General features: G+C 46.7%; 1 protein-coding gene across 1 annotated transcript in view; it reads right to left on the bottom strand.

Moving 5' to 3' along the window:
• The window catches only part of grb2b (growth factor receptor-bound protein 2b), a 29,036-nt gene extending 6,153 nt beyond the window's left edge, over positions 1–22,883 (bottom strand). The window contains exons 1-3 of the mRNA XM_062532098.1: positions 22,745–22,883; positions 20,489–20,790; positions 610–707 (exon numbers count right to left, since the gene is read on the bottom strand). Coding sequence (XP_062388082.1) covers positions 610–707; positions 20,489–20,566 — 176 coding nt within the window. The 5' untranslated portion in view covers positions 20,567–20,790; positions 22,745–22,883. The remainder of the gene's footprint in view (positions 1–609; positions 708–20,488; positions 20,791–22,744) is intronic.
• Between the last annotated feature and the right edge of the window lie 1,227 nt (positions 22,884–24,110).

Here is a 24,110-nt window from a genome sequence, read left to right as displayed (position 1 = left end):
AGGAGAGGAGCTTCATAAGTTTAGATATTATACCAGCTAGGCTTGATGTGCCTAAAGCGTAGGAACTACAGCATGATTAAAGCGTGGTACCCCATTAACAACTTGCACCAGTTCCTACCAAAGGCTCTCGACTGCGTGCACGGCCTACTGCTCAAAATGATCTTTTCTCATCTCTTAGTCACTGTGTCTGTCTCAGTCTCTTCCTCCCTCCCACACACACACACACACACTCTCCCTGTCTGGTAAATGTAATTATGGATCAAAGGTCAGTAAAGTTCTATCACAAGAACAAACAGAACCTGTTTAAAACGGCCTTGTTGTAGATAGGCAACTTCAATTATGTCAGTCCAAAGGCTTTCACTACACATAAAAGAACCACCCACCCTGGAAAATGAATGCAAAACCGATTACGCTCTTAAATGACGGCAAGAGGAGCAAAGCAACAAGGCCAGACTCTGGTAGCTTGAGACCTGAGAGCTGTATGCATATTGTATTGTATGGGAGCCCTTCCTATAGAGCGACACAGACATGGGACTCGTGGTGTGTGTGTGTGTGTGTGTGTGTACCCAGTGGGACTCTAGAGGAGTTGTGGAGTGCTCAAGTACTCACGGATGTGCCTTCATCTCAATGTAGTTCTTGGGGATAAACCCATCTTTGCCATTCAGCTCTGCCTTGTACCAATTCTGGTCACACTCTTCGTTTAATACCTGAAAAAGACGGGACAAGATGGACAATGGTCGTCAATTGCACAGCTGTGAAGGGTCAGCAGACAAAACAACGATCAAGTCAGGGCAAACATCAGACATCATCAAACATTAACGATCACCTTGACGATCCAACATGTCAACCGCGACAACACCGGTGATTCGGCATCATCTTAAGATGTGCATTCCTAAACGTTTTGCACATTACAGCACACAGCAGCACCTTACTGCATTTCTGTTGGCAGTGATTTGACAGACGCACGTGTGAGCGGGAGAGGGGGCTAAAAATAATCCCAGCGAAAAATAATCTGAGGGATGACTATAAACAGGGCCAGCTGAGCGAGCACAGAGGTGATGACAGCAGGAGCGTGTGTGTGTGTGTGTGTGCAAGTGTATTATCCCACATAACCCTCATAAATGTCACTTCAGTGCAGCAACATGTGTCTGTGTGTGTGTGTGTGCGCGTGCATGTCAAAACTAAGAATTATCGTTCTTGATTCACACACCATGGGAAACCCCTTGGTGTAAAAAAAATAAAAAATAAACAAACAAACAAATAAAAATACATGTCCCAAATTCACAAACCGTCAGGGTTACCGAGGTCACCTCCTCCACACCCCAATATACAATGTCGCACCATACCTGACCCAGATCTCCCCCCAGGTGGATATGTGAAAGCTTTACAACTAGTGAGTCTCACTGCTTTCCCTCAGGCATCCCAGGGGTAGAGTGTGTGTGTGTGTGTGTGTGTGTGTCTGTGTGGGACCGAAGATCTCAAAAAAAAAAGTTAGGCTACATAATCAAATCCGCCTTTAAAATATGAACAAATTATAGAGACCTAACTGAAAGACAAGGTGGGGAGTGTGGAGGAGGAAATGACAACATCCTTCCTGCACACAACCAAAAGGGTCTGCTGCAGCACCCCCCTCCACACACACACACACACACACACACACACACACACACACACACACTGTCACACCTTAGCAAGTGAGAGGCACAACTGACAGGCAGCCTGGAGCTGGTTTCGGGGTAGCTGCTATGCATGGAATGACTGACAAACATCAGATCCTGGCACACACATCTATCTGCGGAGCATTTTGCCAGCACAGCAGAACAGAACCAGAGGAAATCAGTTGTGCTCCTGCTCACAGCCGACCCTGCCCAGAGAGGAGCGCTGTGTGTGGGAGCCGTCAGCGGGGAATCACTGAGCTGAACGGCGGTCTGGTGATCATTACGCTCCCCCCTAAAGAAAATGCTGAGCCAGTGTGTGAGAAATAGAACTTCTGCTTTGCGCCACCAAAACTTTTGCAATCTGGCATGAGGTGGGCCGCACAGACACTTTGTCAGGCGGGCGGGCGGGCGGGCGGGCGGGCGGTCGCTGGCTCCTACCCAGTAGGTGTGGAGTCTCTGAGGAGGAGCACGGGGCCTGCTGTGCTGCAGAGCTGAGCAATACACGCAGCAACAGCAGCAGAGCACAGCAGAGGCCGTAGCTGTGGCAAACGGGACACCTTACAGCATGCTGAGCACTGACAAACAAGGGCCGGGTTTCCCAGATGCGTTAAGAAGCTCTTAATAAGTGCTAAGAATTTCTTAGGAGCGCTCTAAGAACGTTCGAAGAATGCTCCTAAGAAGTTCTTAGCGCTTAAGAGATTCTTAACGCATCTGGGAAACTCGGCCAAGGTCTGAGTAAGGTCCACAACGTGAGGCCACATTAGACCCTATTCACTTCATGCACAGACTATGGCAAGTGTGAGACTGATATCAGACCAGTGATGTGGATGGAGGAGCCCTGACATGACAGAACAGGGAGGAGTTCGGCTGCTCGTTTGTACTGGAGCCTCAACGACATAATTCAAGATGCTGCAGGCAGACTGTCCAGATGAGAAGCGCCGCGACATGCCCTTTCCAGTTGATTGCACTGATTGATTTGACTGACATTAATGACTCCCAACTTAAGTCCTTATCCGACATGTGACGGGGACACAGAGATCACAGTACTGACCTTCGTTTCTTCTCTGCCCATGACTAATAACGGAGGTGATGGGCTATTTTGAGTTCGTACCAATCTGTCTATCAAACCAAGTTCTCTTCAAACGAATTATTACAGGAAATGAGTGCACGCTCTGCAACCATTTCATTCAACCACACACAACCCACCTCCCACCTCCCACACTGAGGAGCACAACTGCAGCGTAACACCACATATGGTCTTGCCCACATCACCTACGCAGATCAGCCAGCCAACCACTGCTGCAGAAGATGTTGCTGCTCTACTAACTCTTCCCCTCAAATGGCAGTCAACACACAACACCACTGTGGGCTGAAAGGTGGCTCATACTCTTGGGGAGGACATTTTCACACGCGTTGCTGTTAAAGCGAAAGCTTTCGCTCACTGAAGTGGCTCCTCAGTATATGCACCCCGCGGTCAGTTTGCACCTCAACCGCCCCGCTGAGGGTAAGACGACAGTGGAGGCCTAGGGTCAGCGGCAAGCACGGTGTGTTTTTTTTTTTTTTTTTTTCCAAAATGAAGAGACCACTGCAAATTTCAATGACTCAACTCATTCGAATGTCACTCAGCAACTGTAGGATGGCGCCACAAAAAATCTGTAGTGTTCTCTTCATTTTAATTTTTTAACTGTTGCTCTTTTATGCTTTTATTTACGATCATTCTTTGCTTTGCTTATGTAAAAAGCACACTGAATTACCCTTGTGTACGAAATGTGCTACATAAACAAACTTGCCTTGCCTTGGGTGTGTTTTAGAACACAGACAGGGTGGAGGGTGGGGGGGTGGGGTGGGGGGAGGACAGGAGGAGGGGGGAACAGAAAGAGAAAAGAGAAAGGGCGCTCCTATCTCTAACTAAAGCTCAGATACTAATGACGTTTCCCCATTAGTACACTAAGAGTTCACTAAAGTACACCAGTACACTTAACACTATTAGTGCACTAAGTCCAAGCTGGACTGAGTTGACCAGAGACTGAGTTGGAGCTCTTTGCCTCAGCTAACGTAACAGATGGTAGAGCAAGCGTGCCAGCCCCACCAATGGAAGCACACATCCTGATGGAAATGTGGTGCGGTTTACGTCGCTTAAAAAAAAAAATCATCCACTAGATGTGAATCCGTGTGAATGTGTATGTTTGCACATGCATCTGCGGTGGGAAACACTCTCCCAGAGCGGCATTCCACAGGCGAGATTTCAGGCCGAGATAACGGTGCGAAGCACAACCTGAAAAGCCCGTACATAATATCTGGGGCAGGCACTTGGGAGAGAGACACGGACTGTCTGTATCGTACGGTTTCAGCCTGCCCACTACCAGGGAACGAAATGTATGAGGGCGCAACACTCGACCTGGCTGGCTCCCTGATCGGCTTGATCTTCCACTGTTGTGCAGGCAAGAATACTGTTGCCTGCCAAGACAGACTGTGCCATTTCTGCATCTGCACAAACCTCCATATTAAATGATTCGGCTGGGTCGGCTGGGCGTGTTCAACCCCCCCCCCCCCCATTCCACATTTCCATCCAAGCAGAAATAAGCTGCCATGGAAGACGTAGATGAAATGCCATGCTTTCTATCCCATGGTCTTTTGGAATCGCCTACAGCCATGTGTGCATTTAAAGGGGTCAATTTGAGGATTGCTACTGTTTTTAGAGAGGGTCATGGCCTACCTACTGCTGAAGAAGAAAGTATGCCTTGTCTTCACAAACGTAGACGGATGCGAAAACAGCAGCAACAAACTCATGAACATGTAAATTCACATCATTTTCTGTGACCTCCCTTTTCCGCTTAAACAGAAGTGTATTGTGAGCCCAAAAATATACGAAAAAAAAAAAAAAAAAAGAAACATTTAAGCAAACTATAACTTAATTAAGTGTAACTGACACTTACTTAACTGCTTACTTAAATAACTAGCAATAGCATCAAGGCAAAGCCTATGGCAACCAATATTCAAGCATCCCTGGATGGATAAACACCCCTCCATCGAGAGACTGATGCCTATTCACCTCCAACTGCAATTCAGAGCGAAGACGGCTTTCAACGGGGGGGGGGGGGGGGGGGGGGGGGGGGGGGGGGTTGGGTTGGAGGAGGTCACACAAGAAGAAAGGCCGTTCTGTTGCAGGAGCCAACTTTTTGGCTTCGATCCTTTATCACATTAGGTGGTTAGCGGCCAAGCGGCGCAGACGTTAGCTGCAGAGGGAGATAACGGCTCACACTGATGCTCCAGCAGAGCGGTTTACTGACTACACACACACACACACACACCTTTCTGAGAAATCTCCCAAGTGCAAAACATAGGGAGGAACGCATTAGAGTGGGGCCCAAACAATAACAGGATGTATGCTTTTTTGCATGCACAGAGCAGGGGTGCGTTTTTCAGAAAGTACCACAGTAACACTGTAGCCGCCCTTTATCATTTTGAACACTTTCTGGTAACGGAGGAGAGAACAAATATCCAACAAGTCTTGAAGAAAAACCGACCACTTTGAGCTCTCCATGACAACTATTCTCACTCCTCTCATCCCTCGGTCTCCCCCACCAATCATTCTCTGGTTGAACAGAAAACACACAGGGCAACAGCTGACTGCTTACGGCCTACAATTGGAAAAAAATCTTTTTTTTCTCCCTCTCTCCTTTCTGTGAGCACACACACACACAAGCACAGCATTGTTCCCTCTCGCTCGTCCATTGTACTGGCTGGCTTCTGTGGGTTTTTGCTGGATTGTCTTGTCAGTTGGTCGGCTTTTTTTTTTCCTCCTTTTTTTTTTTTTTTTTATTCCTCGTCTTTTAATCAGGCAGAGGCCAACGAGTTTGCACTCGAGAAGTTGACGTCTGAACGATAATCTCCCTCCCAGCTGCCGCACTGCACAAGGAAGCACTGAGCAGAGAAGTGCAGAATGCAGATCATGCACGGACAGCTCAGTGGTGCAAATCACACTTCCGCACAAGTGCTTTGGGTCCCGGCAGGCCTTGCCGCGGCAACGCTGCTGCAAATGTCGGGCCTCCAGCACACACTGGAGCGCCACAGTTAAAGAGACGATGATTTCTTGCGATTTTGATTGGCAGCTTTAAGGCTGCTGAGGATGGCAGGCAGTAGGTGCCACTCGCACACACAGTCGACCGAAAGTAACAAATACAGACAAAGAAGTGAAAGCACAGGAAAGGAGAGGGTAGGAAAAGCAAGATGGCTCATCGTTCCATATGCAATAAAGAAGGCTGACGGTGTAGGCTCAGGCTGTGGGTGAGATGGTCACACACAGGTCGAGAGGAGGAGGAGGAGAGAGACTGATGAAGAGGGAGGCACTCGGGCTGCACCCAGAGAGCCATGCTGCAGGGTGTAGTAGTGGGGGTGGGGTAAAGGGCGGGCCCACGTGTCGGCAGGGCAGCTCAATCCTGTGAGGATTCAGCAGGAGCCGACCTCACAGCTGCAGCCGGATTACGGCAGAGCATGAATTAATCTGCTAGGGTCGCATACAAAAGCTTTTTTCTCTCCTTTTCTGCCCGTTATTATCTCTATCCCCCCCCCCTTCAACAGCTCCCCTTTAATGTCCGAGCCTGCAATTCCTGATAGGACACCTCAACAACATGCCGTTATGCCGAGATACACACAAAAAACTGGCACCACAAAAAAAACTGGCACAGAGAGAGAGAGAGAGAGAGAGAGAGAGAGAGAGAGAGAGAGACATTTGCGCGTCATCAATGCATTAGGTAGGCCACAGTGACAGTCTAAGCCTCAGGCCGGCCTGCCTAGCCCCCCACCCCCCCCCCCCACCCCTCTGGAGCAGATTCAGGGGTTACCAGAGGTCAGAATCAGAACAGACATGCGAATGGAGGCCTAAGCTTTTATGTTGAAACAAAGAGAAAATGTGCATGCATGCTCCCAAATGGGCCTCTGTTCACACTATACAGAAGGCCTGTGTGTCTCGTGTGTGTGGCGAGCATAGTGGGACTGGTACTAATGCACTATGTCCACTGTGTATGGAGTTGACAGCTGGGCATTGACACGGCCCGAGTGACAGAAGGAAACAAAAGACGGATAGGTCTTCTTGTGAGGCCCGACAGAAAGAGAGAGGAGAACACACACAAAAAGGATTGTGACATACACAGAGAGAGAGGTGTGCATTGCAAACACAAGTGTGAGGGTTTTGTAAAAGACACGTGCTGGGAAGAGAGTGGTGTGTGTGTGTGTGGTGGTGGTGGGGGTGGGGGTGGGGTGGAGTACAGTAGGTCAACAGGGGTGGATAGTCAGGGAGTGTGACTCTAAGTTTGCGATTTTGTGCATGCGGGGTTGTGATTTTGTGTGTAAGGGTGTGTGAGATTGGGATTTTGTGTGGTGTGTGTGTGTGTGTGTGCGTGTAGTGTGTAGCAGGGTACACTCTACACGCAGGGAGATAAGCTCTGCCATGATCCCCAGCACAGTCGGCCTGCCTCCACTGACACTAATGAAGTACTCCAGCTCAGCGGTAATTAACACACGCTACACACACACACACACACACACACACACACACAGTAACAGGAGGGGAGGAGGGGTAGGACCCTTCTCCTGAAATGGCCCCATCTGCCCGCTCTGCATCCTCTCCCTCTCGCTCACCCTCACCTCCGTCTCTGCCAACCCGAAAAACGAGCAGCTGAGGCCCAGCAGACAGGGGGGGGGGGGGGGTCCGCTTCTCTGACCCCCCACGCCAGAACTGGGCCCAGGGGAGAGGGGTGAGAGTGAGCACCAGAACCACTTTTGGACACAGAACTGAACACTGGGGGGGGGGAGGGACAGAGATAGACGGGGCGCCAGGACATAAAAAAAAGAAACAAAGAAAAGAACATTAACACCTATGATTAACACCATCACATGACTTAAAAACACACAATGCTGTAAGATAAGCATGACCTAGATGATACTGACAAGCTCAAGTTCTGCTTTCTTCGTAAAACGCATCGTCCGAGTAAGATTTAGACCACACAATGCTCTAAGAAAGACATGCATTTTTTTTGTCTCTACTACTGCGAAAGCTTGCTTAACTGGAAAATAGACTGACGGACAGACAGAAATAACACCAGCCAGACGTGCTGTGGGGGTCTGAAGCGCGGAGTCTGATTGGTCAGAGGACGACACAAATGCCGCAACCTTCGCTCTACTGCTTGGATTCCTGTCAGGCTTCGAGACGGTGTGTTGTATATCATGAATTGTCCTGCGCCTCTCTCTCTATGATGGGGGCACAGGAAGAGGGTGTCTGCCGGGACAATAGAGGTGTTTGTGTCTGACTCTGAGCCGAGGAGGGACTTGCAGATGTATGGAAAACGCTTCCCCTCAACCTACACCAAGAATCCTCGTTTGGCATTCTACTGTTCAGACAGACATCTTAGCTGTGTCAAGGACGACGCGATGGCACGGTTCTGGCAGCGGAGTTTCGAAGTGGCAGCGCTGTTGCAATGGAGTGTGTGACGCTGTGCTGTGGCTGTGTGTTGTAACCATGAGTCAAGGGAGGCAGGACTACCTCGAATCCGGGCTTCCGTGGAACGTGTGAGCGGTTACGAGTCTTTGTTTATGACAAAGTTTAATCAAGCGATTTCGCATGAACTCCCAGTTAAACCACAGACACAGAAACACGCACACCTACACACACACACACACACACACACACACACACAGACACAATCTAGGACTGTAGTGGCTTGAGTAGGAGGCTGTGAGAGAGAGAGATGTGGGTGGTACTCAGAAGCGGCGTCTGCAGTCCGAGAGTCCTGGGCCTCCCCTGTCAAGCTGTGCTTTACTGAGCTTAGCTGGTGGAACATGCACCAGTTCAGCGCATCAGTCAGATCCAACTGCGCGGCATTCTCGTCTCAATCCCCCCACCCCACACACACACACACACACACACACCCTCTCTGTATCTTTTCCCCAACTCTCGAGCTCTCCATGTGACTCTCTTAGCGTGTCAGTGAGCGAGTGTGCGGGCGGTCGTGCGTGCGTACTGTGCAGAGCAGTGTAGTGCGCACACACACACACACACGCACACACACACACACACACACACACACACAGTGCCTTCCAGCAGCAGCAGCAGACACACGAACAGACACTCCTGCCAGCTTTGTGATAACTCCACGATGAAGAGGAGGACGAGGATGATGAGATCCCGGCAGCTCACCCGCAGCTTAGCTGGAGGGCGGTGAATGATCTCATCAGTCCAACCAGTCACTCAATTACGGCGGCCAGGGAACACGTCACATGCAAGATTAGAGAGTCGGGCCTACTAAAAGAGGAACAGGGAGCGAGGGAGGGAAATAAGGGAGGGAGAAAAAAAAAGACAAAAATGGAGGTTGTGACACTGGAAAGAGTGAAGAAGCCCTCTTCTGTCACTAGGCACAAGAAAAGCAAGATGAGGGAGAAGGCAGAAATCACCCTAAGGAGGGAGCACTAAGCCTGTGTGTGTGGGGCCGTGCTCAGCACTGGCCAGCACAGCCTCCCTCTTATCACACACACACACACACACACACACACACACACACACACACACACACACACAGCCTTCCACAGAAGAGAAGAGACAGCGGTGACCTGCTTGTGTCCATCACACACGCCAACAAGGGGGCCTTGGGGCAGATTGCACTGCCTGCTTGACTGAGCAACAGAGCCAGCAGAGAAGCAAAGATGCTCTCGTCCATACAAAAGACCAGTGACTGAACACGGTCATGCTCCTTTGTCATCAACCCCAGTCAGCGAGTGTGAATGTGCATGTGTCTGAGTGATCCAGTCAGAAGCCTCGTCAGGCTGCTCTGGCTGTCACAGTTAGAAGCTACTATGTGTAGCCGACAACTCTCACACACACACACACACACACACACACACACACACACACACACACACACACACACACACACACACACACACACACACACACACACACACACTCAAGAGCTGTACTTATTAGACCATCGCCCCATTGTACTAGGAGTCAATTTCACTCCATTACTGTGATACCGGCTAATATTTACAGCACGACTGTTCTTTTCCCTTGGATGGATCCAGGAACAGGAAGCTGCTGTTTGCACTGCGGTCTGGAGGGCCGTCTGGCTGGCAGCTGATGGCGCTGATCAGTGAGCGGTGCGGCGGCAGCGCTGCACTTACTTACTTCAGGCTGAAGCCACCGGTGCAGCAGCAGCAGCAGCAGCAGCACTCAGTATCATTAAGAGGAATCGGACAGAGGCCAAATACAGTGACGGGGGGAAAGGGAGGGGGGGGGGGGGATACTCTTTTTATTTTCGGCATCCAACGTTTAGTCTGATTCTTATCTCTCCAAGAACATGCTTCTTCTACTTCTACTTCTCGGCACTGTGCACTCTTAAAACAACACAACTTGCGTTGTTTCTAACACGTCTCGGCGTCCAGATAGGGACACCAGTTTGTGTTGTTTCCCTCCCTTTTTGTTTAATTTGTTACACAGGATGTGTTGAAAATAACACAACTTATGACGCTTATGTCACTGTGTCGAGATAAGGACAACACATTCGTTTTAAAGAGTGTGGATGAGACAAGCAGAGCACATTTAGAAAGTAGATCATTCTGACCTATTTACAAAAGCCTCTGCTCATCTGAACATCTCTATCTGTGTTTTAGGGTGTTTGCTCGTCTCAGTCATCACACACCTCTGACTGCTGCAACTAATGTAAGATCAGCAGCCATGCGACTGAATCATGACTATCAAATAACAAAACAAACACATACACACACACAGAGTACCAAACTAGACCAAAGACAAAACCTCTCCAAACACAACCTAGTTCCATGGGTTTCATGCATCCCTCAGGACAATTTATCCAGGCTGCCCTCCAAAGCCAGGGTTTAAGTGAAAAGCTTATGACTGAAAGGCGGGGAGACGAAGACCTCGGAAGGATCGAACTCTACGGAGAACTAATCAATGGCTCCGTAGTGGGGGAGAGATGCTTATTAGTGCCAAGGAGCGCAATCAAGCCATTGGAGGGCAACAGAGACCAAAGCCAGCTTTCTGTACAACAATTGCGAATAATCCCTCTTCTAGGAACCTTTAGCCAAAGTATCCACATGTTCATCCATCTATCTATTTCAAAAGAGGCAAAACAATAAAGTTGACCATTGGCAAACGTGTACATCATAACCTACACAATAAGGGTACAATATATATTTTGAGTTCTGTGACATTATTGTGTGTGTGTGTGTGTGTGTGTGGAATTGTAACTTATCTGTTTTGACAGATGACTCCCTCAACTGTCATGTGCTGATGCTTGTTCATGCATCATTCAATGCTTTTTGGCTAGCATACTACAGCATATAACTCTTCTGGATTACTGTCTAATAAACCACATGCCTAAATCACAGACGTAAACATCTTACAGCCAGCTGGTGTGACTCGATCCTGTTTTTTTTTTTTTTTTTTTGGTGCTGGTCTGTTCTGCTGCGAGCTGATTTACCTGTGCTCCAGTCTTTCTTCCAACTTCAAAACACTGCTCAGATTAAAGACACTACGCTGTAATATCACATTAGTTTATCAGGGGGTAAGAGAACATGATATATTGTCTTCTACAAGCAACATACTTGTAGTACTACACTCTGTACTTTTCTGTGCTTCTGCATTCTGTTCTGTGCTAGCCTATGCTATGCTATGTTTGGCAGTGAGGTTCTCTGTTCCTCTATGCTACGCTAGGCTAGGCTACGCTGTCTCTGCTACTCTGTTTCACCAGTGGAGGCCTTCTGGGACGTGGGGGACAGGAAGCAACGGGGGGGGGGGGGGGTGGAAGAGGCAATGAACAGGAAGTGAGAACAGAATGGTGGAGGAGAGCAAAAAAAAAGGAGGAAGAAGAGAAGCGCACTCCACTGCCCCGGTGTAGTTTCTCTTTCCCCCAAAAACCAGCCAGGCCGACTCGACTTCTGCTCCACTCTCGCCGGGGTGCTTGTGAGGGATCGCTCGACTGATTACGTAACAGCACTCCGAAATAATGCTCGGCCTCCCGGGAGTTGAGCTGAGAGCAAGCCCCGGCAGACGCGCCCGCCCGCCCGGCCTCGACTGTGTTGTAGATGGTCTGTACACGTCTGCCTGCCTGCCTGCCTGCCTGCCTGCCTGCCTGCCTGCCTGCCAGCTGTGAGCAGTGTTGCCGCTACATACATGCATGCAAGCACACAGCACACCGGGCCAATGCAGCGAGCTCACACAGTCCAGTCAAGAGTTTAAGTGCTGAATGCCTGCTACAAAGAGCCAATCAAACATGCTAGTACTAGGAGGGGCAACGAGAGGGAATGCTGAGTGGTGTGTGTGTGTGTGTGTGTGTGTGTGTGTGTGTGTGTGTGTGTGTGTGTGTAAAATCACTCAGGCACAGGCACAGTTCAAAAAGAGTTCGACGTGCTAGCAAACGCAGAGCGCTTCTGTGTGTATGAGCGTATTTGAGCAAGAGACCTGTGAAAGGCGCACAACACGTGGCTCAGCACTTTAGCACAAACTACCGTGTGTACATATGTGTGTACATACATGTGTGAAATCAGTTCTGCTGACTAGATTTTACAAACCAAAAACCACCTCATACAAATCACAGCCTCTCACCGTCAACAAAACCCGACACATTGAGCAAGCGCCCTGACTGGGCCCTGCAAGACATACTTGTCCGTCTATTCCACTGGTGGCCAGTACAGGAACTAAGATCCCCGAGTTGTGAAGGCAAAAACATGCTGGGATGACTTCCTCAGAAACAGAGTGTGATTGCTGAGGACAGCTAGGCTGTCTTGGGTCTTGCGTGTTGTATCGAGGAGCCCCTGCATCCCACTCCGTTTGCATCCAATATGATCTGCCTGCCTGCGGCTTGTGAATTATAGAGAACCGGAGCGCCGACTCAGCGTGAGGCCCGAGGGCTCCTGAGGTCAACGCCGGCGCTGAGAGAGAGAGAGAGAGAGAGAGAGAGAGAGAGAGAGAGGGAGGGAGAGAGAGAGAGGGGGCAAACAGACAGGACGGTAGTCGGTCTTCCCGTTTCTCACCCCAGAGTGAGTGAGTGAGCGGGTGGGTGGTTGGTTGGATGGGTGTCTGTGGTGACACCACTGTGGGGTTGAGGGTAGAATGAATGCCAGGGAAGCTAGGTGCTAGCCAGGAGAGAGAGAGAGAGAGAGAGAGAGAGAGAGAGAGAGAGAGAGAGAGAGAGAGAGAGAGAGAGAGAGAGAGAGAGAGAGAGAGAGAGAGAGAGAGAGAGAGAGAGAGAGAGCAGGCGTGTCTGTTAGCGTGGGCTTCCTTGCGTGGTCCTTCTGCTTTTCCACCGCGCTTTGATGTGAAGTCACGAGATGCGTGCACTTCCCACTGGGCCTTTTCACCCTTGAGTTTCCACTCCGCAGTTTCCACAAGTGATAACTACACTTGGCAGCAGATTTCTACCATTAGACCACTGAGGCATCAAACAAGGTGGTAAATAAACAGTGCTGGATGAAAAGGCAACTTAATAATTTGAGATTTGTAGCGGAACTTGTAGAGACACACAATGCAAATGTAAAACTTTGGAGGAAATGCGACCATCAAAGCACTTGTCCAGACAGCAGGCTACATCACCAACAACAACACTACGGTTGGGGCAGCCTCTCAAGTTACCTTTATAACTCAGGAAAACATGGCACCTGCAGTGGACAGCTCTGTTTACAATATAGCAATGCTCATAAGAGAGAGAGAGAGAGAGAGAGAGAGAGAGAGAGAGAGAGAGAGAGAGAGAGAGAGAGAGAGAGAGAGAGAGAGAGAGAGAAAGACAGAGAGAGAGAGAGAGAGAGAGAGAGAGACAGATAGACAGACAAGGACAAATTACAACACTCATTGTACTCATCATACATTACTACTGTGATCAAGATCAAAGTAGGACTACACCAGCATGGCTTCAAACTGAGTAATAAAGGTTTGATGCATGACACATGCAGACAGACAAGTAGATGCAAACACGCACGGATACATACACGCACGGACGCACGGACACACACACACACACACACACACACTTGCACTTAAAACCCCCTCTATTTCAGAACCCATTAAGAGCTAAGATAAAAAAAAAAACATCCCCCAAACGATCATCTCCTGTTACAATAGTCCAAAAAGCATGCTGAATACGGATTGAGACCCACACAACACAAGCAAGCGTTGTGTTTATGTCATAACAGCAGATGAGGCTTTAGCCAGACTTGAGGCCCACCCCGTCATAGCGATGATGTTTTAAGAGGCTCTTCATAAAGATCTTTAATGCAACGAGTCCATTTGGCTGACGGGATTATAAAAGCCCTTTCTATTCTTGGATACAAAATCCACTGACACGAGTACAAGAGTCAACAAAAGGCTTAGGGCCCATGAGCCAGTATTATGAAACAAAAGAGGGTGGCCTCCAGTGACACCCCTCTTCACCCGCACCACATCGCTTACATAGAGCCCTCTCTCATGGACGCAGAAGGTGTGGTCCAAAGATGCTAACGTGCCAAAAAAAAGTAAGGAAGAATATCAGACCTTACTGATGAGTTTCAGATTTTGGCATCATGGGCTCTTGAAAACCCATGCATACGAGCGTGATCTAGTCTCATAAAAGGAAAAGTTATGACGACAACAACAACAACAACACGACAGTGCAATCGTGTACCTGCCATGCGTGTTAGGAATACTTGCCTCTGAATGGTTTAAACACAATCAATGATCAGTTAGGAGCACAGGCCATAATGAGGCTGAGTAAGGCATACTGCCAAGGCCACCTGTGCCACTGACAAACAACTCGGTGCCTTGATGCCCACAGAGTCCTCTAGTGAACGGCATCCACCACACAGAATAATGCCTGCAAGACTTGACTGCAAAGGAGCTAGCACTGGGGTTTTAACAGACAAAGTTCCTAGCTAATAACTACAGGGAGGGTGTGTTCAAATATACCTCTGGTGTCGGTGATCATTGACAGAAACATGTAAATATGACATCCCATTGATTCAAGAAAAAAAATAGCCCAATGTAAAAGGGAGCAAGGACTCAAACAAGCATCTACAAATGCAAAGAAACGCACAAACGCTTTTAGGAAGCCGGCCAGAGTGAAGCTTAGCAAAGCTAGCATAAATTGTCCGTCTGGCCTAGAGACCGACGTGTTAAGCGGGTGTAATTTGAAATGTCAGCCAGCATGGCAGCCGAGCTGGCGCTCGCTCGCCCCTGAGTGACTCGTCAGAGACCGGCAGTGGCATGGGACCGCAGATCTGACACCCGCATCCGCCAGCCATCGCCATCAGCACCATCGTCTCTCTCTCTCTTTCTTCTCTCTGACCTTTTCCCCCCACCACAGATTTCAAGATGAATCAGACAAGAAACAACCAGTAAAGTATCAGAACTAGTGTTTGTCTATGCCTGTGTGTGTGTGTGTGTGTGTGTGAGAGAGATAGAGAAAAAAAAGAGAGGGAGAGAGAAAAAAAGAGAGGGAGAGAGAGAGAGAGAGAGAGAAAGAGGGAGAGAGAGAGAGAGAGAGAGGTTTGCTTGCGTAATGATGGGGATCCAGAAGTAATGAAAAACCATCCTCTTTTTCAAGCCTGTAGGGCTCAGTGCAGACATGCTCCACTGACGTCACCACCTGCACACTGATTCACTCGTGCGCCTCTCCATAACACACCGCTCATTCGGTGAAATATTTAGGATGATTCCGTTAGGAGAATCCTGCCCCACGGGGAGTTAGGTGGCCAGCCATTAATAGTCCAAAGGAAGGAGGGGGAAAAAAAATCCTCCCGGCCGAGTACGATTCTGGGCTTTGGGACACCATTTGTCTGCCTCCCTCCCTCTGCTTCCCTCAACTCTCATTCCCCTCTCTGACGTAGCACCGTGATTGCATTAGAGGACTGATGGTCTCCTCCGAGGACCTGTCGGCAGGTCCCCATTTGGACACGTATTGGATTGTGAAAGGCTAAATCAGATTGGGCGTTAGTGCCCGCCATCCATTCTGAGGAGAACTGGTTTCCTAATCCTCTGGCCGTGGCTCCTCAAATGCGGCAATCAAACACACATAAGCTGCTGGTAATCTTCCCTGGGGAAGAAATCAGTTAGGAGCGGGGCAAATTGCATTAATTCTGTGAAATCAGTCAGCATTCTAAGCCTTCTAGGTAGAGTGCTGAGAAAAGGCATATGTGGAGGTGGGTTCTTCTCTCCCCCCATCCAGTCCTTACTCAGAAAGACGGATCATTAAGGGTTAACCGAAGGGCAAGTGTACAGTATAAGGAAGAATGGCCAAATCGGTTTGCTTTGTGTATGACGTGTGTACTGGTTCGAGACTTTTCTTTCCGTTTTCAATTATACCACGAACAAACAATAAGCTCATCATGTGACACGGGTGATAAAAGTCAGGAAAACATAAACTCTAAATAGAACAAAGCATGAGTGTGCAAGTAGGCTGAGGCTACTGTCTCGAGTCTATGATCCATGCCGCAACAAACACCTGATTCACTGACCATGCAAGATCCTCTGGGATTGAGTTTATTTATTTTTCTTAAGACCCGAGAAGCAGCCGGGGAAAAATAAAATAAATATCAATACCACTGACAGAGAGTAATGCAATACTGTTAGTGATAGGATAAAGTGGAGGAGAGTGAAAGACCTGTTCAATCCTGCCCAATCACACGACACTTCCAAGAGTGAACAGACTCAAACCGACTGATCTCCGGGAGACGGTGACGAACACCAGAAGAGCGCAAAAGTCATTTGGTCCTCCGCTTGTAATTTACTCACAGTAACTCAGGGAAGGAATGGTCATCGTTCCTACGGTCAGGGGTTTGCTCACAGTTCCTCTAAACTCTGGGGAAATTCCTGACACAGTGAGGCCACGCGCATTGGCAGATACAACGCTACCGCAGCCCGGTCCTGTCTTGACACGAGCACGGTCTTGAAGCTTACGCAAGCCCGTCTCCCTGCCACGCCGTTCATCCCCCCCCCCCCTCCAGTGGGCTGCTGACAGGGCACAGCCTCCAGTCAGGCGCAACTCTCCACTCCTCTCTGCGAAAGCCAGGCGACCTGCCCAAGGGCACTTCCATGAATCTGGACCTGGCTTAAGTGCCACACACAAAGGGCCTGTTTGTAAGGAGGGGAGGGGGTGATGCTGAAAATGTTGAAGGGCAAAAAGACCTATACTAAATGCAAGGCATCTTCTTGGGATGCTTCTAATGGCAGAAGTTCAAGAGCTGCTATGTGGCTCTCCCTCTCTCACTTGGTCTCTGGTACATGAAAGAGCAGGGAGATGGATGTGACTCAGCAAACAGCCAGGCTGTCTGATATTTAAGCTCAGGGGTAAAGGGCCGTTCACACCAGGAACGAAAACTGACATGGACTAACTAACACAGCGTCCACACATGGACCCGCAATAAGGAAGGTATCTCCTCGTGTTGAATGTGAGGTCTGTCATTGATGGACTCAGATTAGCCGTCAGCCATTCATTGCTCTCAGAATTGCTCTGAAAGTGATCAACGATACTGTTCTTTATGCCTTTATCGTTACAGTTTATGTATGAGTTATCCTTTATATGAGCTGAAGCGATACTACAGTATTTTGCTGTTATCGTTATAGTAACATTACCGCTACAGCACAGTTATAATTTCTGGTGTGAATGGCTGTAAAGGGTCAAAAGAACAGTGTTCCTGTACGAGCAGATATTAGACAATCGCACACACGAGCAACTTATGACTCTCCGTTCTCATGGACAAACTCTTACCACGGAGCATGAATTTGTGACAGTTCAAGTCAGCCTACAAAAAGAAACCACAGTGGGTAGGTAGATTTTTTTTACATGCACTCCACCAGTTTATGAAAGTGCCTGAAGGAAGGATGACTTTGTACAGGCAATTACACCATCGAAGCACTTTATGACCACAAGAAGGCTGTGCAAGGGTGCTGGGTTGCTAAGCATACCAGATAAGAGTCAGATCCTCTCCAAACTTCCTGTCAATTCTCATCGACTCCAGCTGTGCATATCCCAGTAACTGAAGACTGCAATTAGTTCACTCGTTTGCTCAGATGCATGTTACTTCCTTTCCCTTTTCTGCTCAACATTGCAGACTTACTTTATCAGACAGACCCAGGACTATGGGGCTTGTGGCTTCTCAGCTCACCAAAAAGGTATATTTATTGCCTTTGTTATTCTTAAGCTCACAATTGAGTAGTAGTGGCCCCAGGAACTCAACGGTCACGGAGCAAACTGAGGTCACGGGTGGAGCACAAGTAACATATTTTAAACACAGCCTCACATCGACTCCTTCCTTACACCCAGCTTTCTTCTTGTCATATTAGTGACATCGAGGAGCTTCCCTACAGTGACAGCATATGCTACGGTTTACACAGGCCGCTGCCGTCAGCAGGACTCGACGGCGGCACGCGACCCGCTCTGAGCCTGCAGTTTCTCGTCCCGCTTGCACAAGACCAAAACAAACAAACGTGCCATCCAAACACATCTGCTTAAATATGCATGGGCCGTGTGCCGCAGGAGTCAGGTGACACGGCAGGAAAGCTGACAGGTGAGAGGAGATTGAGTGACATGACGGGAGAGCAGACAGATGGGGAGACTTGAACTTTATTCTACGGTATATTGGGCCTTTTCTTTATCAATCTAACAGCCTTGTACGACTGGCCATCTTGTGCTTTGCAACAGATGTGCAAGCTTCTGCCCTCTACCCTTGGCCTTAACGACTCGATCTGAATGTGGCGTGTTCCAAGCACTTCTTATTGAAGCCAAGGCGGAGGTGGCCTATAAAGACAACCTGCATCACTGTGACACTAGTTCTTGGAAAAATAAGGGGGAGCGACATCACCACCCGGCTTAAGCCTTCGGGGAGTCTTCTTAAAAAGAAAGAAAAACAAGGGGAAAAAAAGAATAAAGCAAGCAAAAATAGATGTAAAGCAGACTCGGCAGCTGTCTGAGTTGCTTCTCTGTCAACACTTCCTCTGTGTGCGGTTAGCATGCAACAGCAGAGGTTTGCGGAGGAAGAAGCCTTAGTTTTCTGGGGTCCATGCAACAGTATCAAAGGGTCCCAGTTGTTGTTCTCATCCCAAAGGTGAGCAAACACAGCAGCAACTGAGGTGTATGGCGACAGTTCTGTACAACAATCCTCATCTGTCTTTTGCGGTAACACAATATTCTATCTGAAACCTCTCTATGAGTGGTGCTATTTATCCTTTTTTTTCACGTCACACGAGGAATTAAATTAGCTGATTAAAAGTTATCAAAAAAATAGTAGCACAAAGTGCTTGAGAGACTCGGGATTAATATGATGAGGGCGCAGCCATGACTTTTGTAAACCTGCTGGTTTGAAGTGGTATGTTATATAATCCCTGCAATTTTAAGCCATAAAGAAAAGAGTAAAGACAGATTACATCAATTTATTGCTCCTCAAAGTGGAAAGCCTTACTCAGTCCTGTGATGCCACTGAACCTGCATGACATGGTGCACTTGTTGTCAAAAATTGCATTGCCCTGTTTTGACAAAAACAGTGAGGCAGGGCAGAATAACTGTGGCAGAGGTCACTTCTTCTGTGGGCCCCTTCTTGGTGTAAAATGTAAATAACGTACCAATCTTTACCGTTTCAAATGACTCCACAAAAATAACATTTGCACACACAAAACAATTATATAATTCTCTCTTACTATATGTAATTCAAGTACAGACTGACCTGTAAGTAACTAAAAAACTATCGTGCAAGTCATTTCAAAAGAAATGAATTGCAACAAAAAAAAACATTCTCAACAAATGGGTGATGAGATGGGTGAACTAGCTCTGCTGCAAATTATATCCAAGCATCCCACAATTAATGGTGTACTTTCTTTAATTAATCTGACCTTGTAATCTTGGTATGACAGAATGCATCCATGTTCATCTGAGGAGATTATCACAACTAATGACTGAAACTAAATGCCGTAGAGCAGGAGGGAAAATTCTGCCTTCCTGGCTTCTGTAATCTCATTTGATCAAAAAAAGGGAGTATAAACTCTTTTCCCTTATTCTTCTCGTGAAATAGGGAGTGAGAGTTAAGAGTCTGAAGGTCCAATGGTATTTATAATATAAAATGCTGTAAGGGTATATGCAGGTACAACAGACACTGAGGGGAAGACATTCTCTTACATCTGAACACAGACCATCAAGTTATGTTACTCAGGATTACTGGCAGGACCAGCACTACTGTAATGCCGCATCCAACAACTGGTTCATGTTTTAATATCAGAAACTGTGGACCAGATGGAAGGAAAGTATATCATTGAACCCAGCCTTTTTTATTTAGGGGTAGAATTGAACCCACGTGGCAGCATCCCCAATGTCTTGTGCTAACAAATGCTAAACTTTTTCTTTGGAATATGATATTAGCGGTCAAATCCAACAATATCATGGATTAACAATAACATGAAACTAACAAAACACACATACACACATCATTCCAGTGTGCATAAATGTGAAAGTAATTCTACATCAGTGTTTCAGAATGAACACCTGTGTTGATGTGAGGATTATGTTGGGAAACATCATTTCTGGATTCTGGCAAACAAATGATTTGAAAAAAACATATCCCTGAATATAGACTATCAGAGCCCAGACGTGTTAGCAGACTATTCTAACTATAGTATACACTACACTACGGATGAAAGGCTATTTTAAGGGCATAGAACATGGTTAGAAATGCAACATTTGTGAGCTTCTCTCACTAATTGCATACTGCACCAAATGAAAGGCAAGCAAGATAAAAACTCAACTTAGTTACAATCTCAACATACAACACGTGTAAAATAGTAGCAAAACAGCAATGTTTACCTTCAGGACTTCCCCCCGTTTGAAACTTAGCTCGTCGTCAGCAGTTGCTTTGAAATCGTACTTAGCAATCGCTTCCATTGTTTGGTGGATTCAACGTTGAGCACAGCCTGGTGTTGCAGATAGTTGACCACGTTTGTGTCAGTTCCTGGGTGATTATTCCCTATCGTCGGGGAATGGATACAAAGACTCCGAATAAAAGCTCAGCTATCAGGATCCTGCGGTCGGTCGCTCCGAGTCTCTCCTCCCGTCTGTGACCCGTTCCCTTTGGGCTAAATCCTCACATAAAGGTCAGAGCGGGGAACCTACGAATGATGAAAGAATTAATCATTAATCTTCACCGCAGTACCTTAAAGGGAGAAAAAGACGCAATCGAGGACTAGAAGCTAACGTTTGAAGCTTGCTTCTAGTTTAACACAGTTCTTGGACCGCGCCCCGCAACACGACTGGCGTTTAACAGCGAAAGCTCTTCAAAAAGAGGAAGGAAACCGTATGGTTGACGTTTCATGTAACCAACTACCCTCTGCGTTTGTCAGGGACTGTCCAATCAGACAGCACACTGGGACAGAATATATCCAATAAGAGAACTCAAAATCGACATAAAAACCAATAGGATCTAAACGCCTCGATGCTCAGCATTATGAAAGATAAGCAAAGCAGCCTAGGATAACGTCATCGCCGACAGGATATGCAGTGAATAAAAATGTTATAAGGAGCATTTTCGATATAGGTTATCCATCTCACACAATTGACTGCAAAACTGATGGAAAGACACATAGGAATCACAACTGGATATGTGGGAACACAGTAACACACCCAGTAGCCTAGTCACTATTTTGCAACAGCTGGTGTTATCAACACTTGTGCATAAAGTACAGTAATGTTATCTCACTAGCAAAAGGCTCTGGAATCAGTTTGAGAATTATTTGCAGTGATATTTCTCAACCTCATGGAAAAGATCACTCAAACCACAGTCAAAGGACACATAACCAGGACAATACGATCTATCAGTACGTTAAAAGAGCATCAATGTAGCTTGTTGGTTTGGTCTTAATGAAATAGCCTGCAACAGTCACTGCAGTTGCAGCCACCACAATCGGCTGTACGGCCTGATCTTTCAATCGGCCATAGCATAGCATAGTAATATATTGCTGCTTCAAAACTAACGTTATTTCCCAGGTGAGTCACGAAGGTACACTATCCATTGCTCATATCAGCAGTGTCTAAACATCTATGTCAAAATAACAAACTATCATTATTGATTTAGCTTCTGATTGAAGTGAGCTTGTTGGAGGGGATACCAGCAGTCAGCCCGCCCTGCACACTGCAAGTCTGAGTCTACTAGCAAGCGCAAACTGAATATGTCTAGATTTTTCTCTACATCGTAGCCTAGCCAACAAACTGGAAAATAGGAACATCACCAACACGGTTACCTGAATGACCGCTTCCTCTAAAATAGCACATTGCACTGGTTTGCTAACGTCAAGTTTTCATTTACCAGTAAAACCAGTAACATTACGAAAAGTAATGTCTGTAAACAACCCGATTACGATTTTTCACTGACAGCTAACGCAACACGGGACGTCCAAAACGATGTGGCATCCAAACCATGCTGAAACCTAATGCAAGCCGACCCAGATGTTATTGGTCTGATCCAGTTAATAAGTTATTCCCGAACAGATGAATCATGGTAATCATAACTGATAACTTTGAAAACACAGTAACGTTACAATGATTTAACATTAATTGGTGGAGCGTTGCCAACATTGCTCTGATTGACATCTTATTTTGTTCCATAATCAATTCCTTTTGCGTTCCTTCAACAAAACTACGGCCTGACTGGCTATCTGGTGAGGATTTTAGCTTGAATCTGGACATACTGGTGTTACTTTGCAGAATATATCTGCGCTATCATCAAGAGAAAATTATTTTAAAAGCAGGCCGAACGTTAACGTTACTTTAGCACCAAGCACTGGTTGACTCAAAAATCCACATGTTCACAGGCAGGAAAGTTAGCCCTAGACACACATATATCGATATAGTATTTTAATTCGAATTACGCTGATAATTTCTAACGAAAGCATACTACTTTCAAGGTTTTTTCTACCGTTCACTCGTCCAGGGACAACTATTCTAAATCATGCTGTCTGGTGTTATGAGACTGGCTAGCTAGCTAACTTGAACTTTGCTAACGTTAATGGAAAAATAACAATAAATCCTTTAACTGTGTATGGGCATAGCATTCATACCGACACTTACCTCTCCTAAGAAACAGCGTATAACTACACGCGATCTTATGAGAACAAATACACTTATAAAATGTATTTTCGTGAGTAAAACACTCTGGATAAATTTGTCCACTGTTCCGCCAGTAATTGGCAACTACTGCGAAACTAGCATAGCATGAAGTGGGTTACGCACAAATACTAACGCTAGTGGGGTCGCGTAAATTACGGTGTCTGTCATAATAAAAGTCCTCGTGTTTAAAACGTAAAACACACATGGAGCCTACATGCACATGGCATAATAAGACGACAGAATTGATCAACACATCGGAAATTTATCATACAGGGCTACATTACAGCCCCATTAACACTAATTTCTTTGCACCACAATTACTACTAAACAATACAACGTCGGACCATTTAAACCGCTGTGTTGCTAATTTTAATTTGACACAACAAACGAGTCAAAGCAAGAGCAAAGTGAGGCAGATGCACGGACAGATGACTTTTCAATTTCCGCTTCCTTGCAGATGTTAAGTAAAAATAAAAAATCTTTAACGTCTATAGTCTTTGGCAAAGCTTTTTAGCGCCACCATCATTAAAGGCGTTTTAGGTATTCGCTCTGTATCAAACATTTTGATGCGTCTTTCATGATGGTCTATGTGCCCTAACTTAGGCCTGCGTGGTCATGATGACCACAACCTGATCTGAACACCGAGCAGCACTGTTTTTTTTTTTGACCGACAAGGCTATAGCTGGTACTTAATAGCCTACTGCACAAATGTGAAACCCAAGCCATTTCCAAACTTATTTAAATTCAGCGTAGGGCCTAAGGAAAATGGATGTTCATGACAGGTCTTTTCATGTGTGAGGTAGGAAAGGGCGACATCATGTGGAATAAAACAGCCATGAACCTGGGGAGTTTTAGCCTAAATGTTTAGGCCTACTTTAAACTGAGGCCAAAGCGCAGAGGCTAGTGTAGACACTACACAGACTTTATCATATACAAAGAAGTTTATAACGCTCATTAAAGTGTTTGAAAGTGGATTTTCATCTGAGTTGGTTTGTGTCCAACTTGTTGTAGTGCTCAGTTCAAAACCTAGCATCTCTGACAAAGGTCTATAAAGGAAAAAGGCAGTAGCCATAACTGCATTTTTGGTCGAAAATGTGTTTATTATTATTATTATTATTATTATTATTATTATTTTCATGACATTAAAGTTGTTATGAAGATTGATATTTGCCAAAAAATAAGTTAATGTCAGGTAACACAAGCTCCACATGTCAAAAAAATCCACCTACTTAGGCTGGACAACAGGATAACAATTTTTTGAGTTTGCACTCTGTAGTTACTGCTTTTTTGCTTTGTAGGGCAGTAGTGCCTGGCATGGCATTTTGCA

This window comes from Sardina pilchardus, chromosome 3 (assembly GCF_963854185.1).
Source record: "Sardina pilchardus chromosome 3, fSarPil1.1, whole genome shotgun sequence".
Taxonomy (NCBI): Eukaryota; Metazoa; Chordata; class Actinopteri; order Clupeiformes; family Clupeidae; genus Sardina; species Sardina pilchardus.
This window is presented reverse-complemented; position numbering and strand designations above follow the sequence as displayed.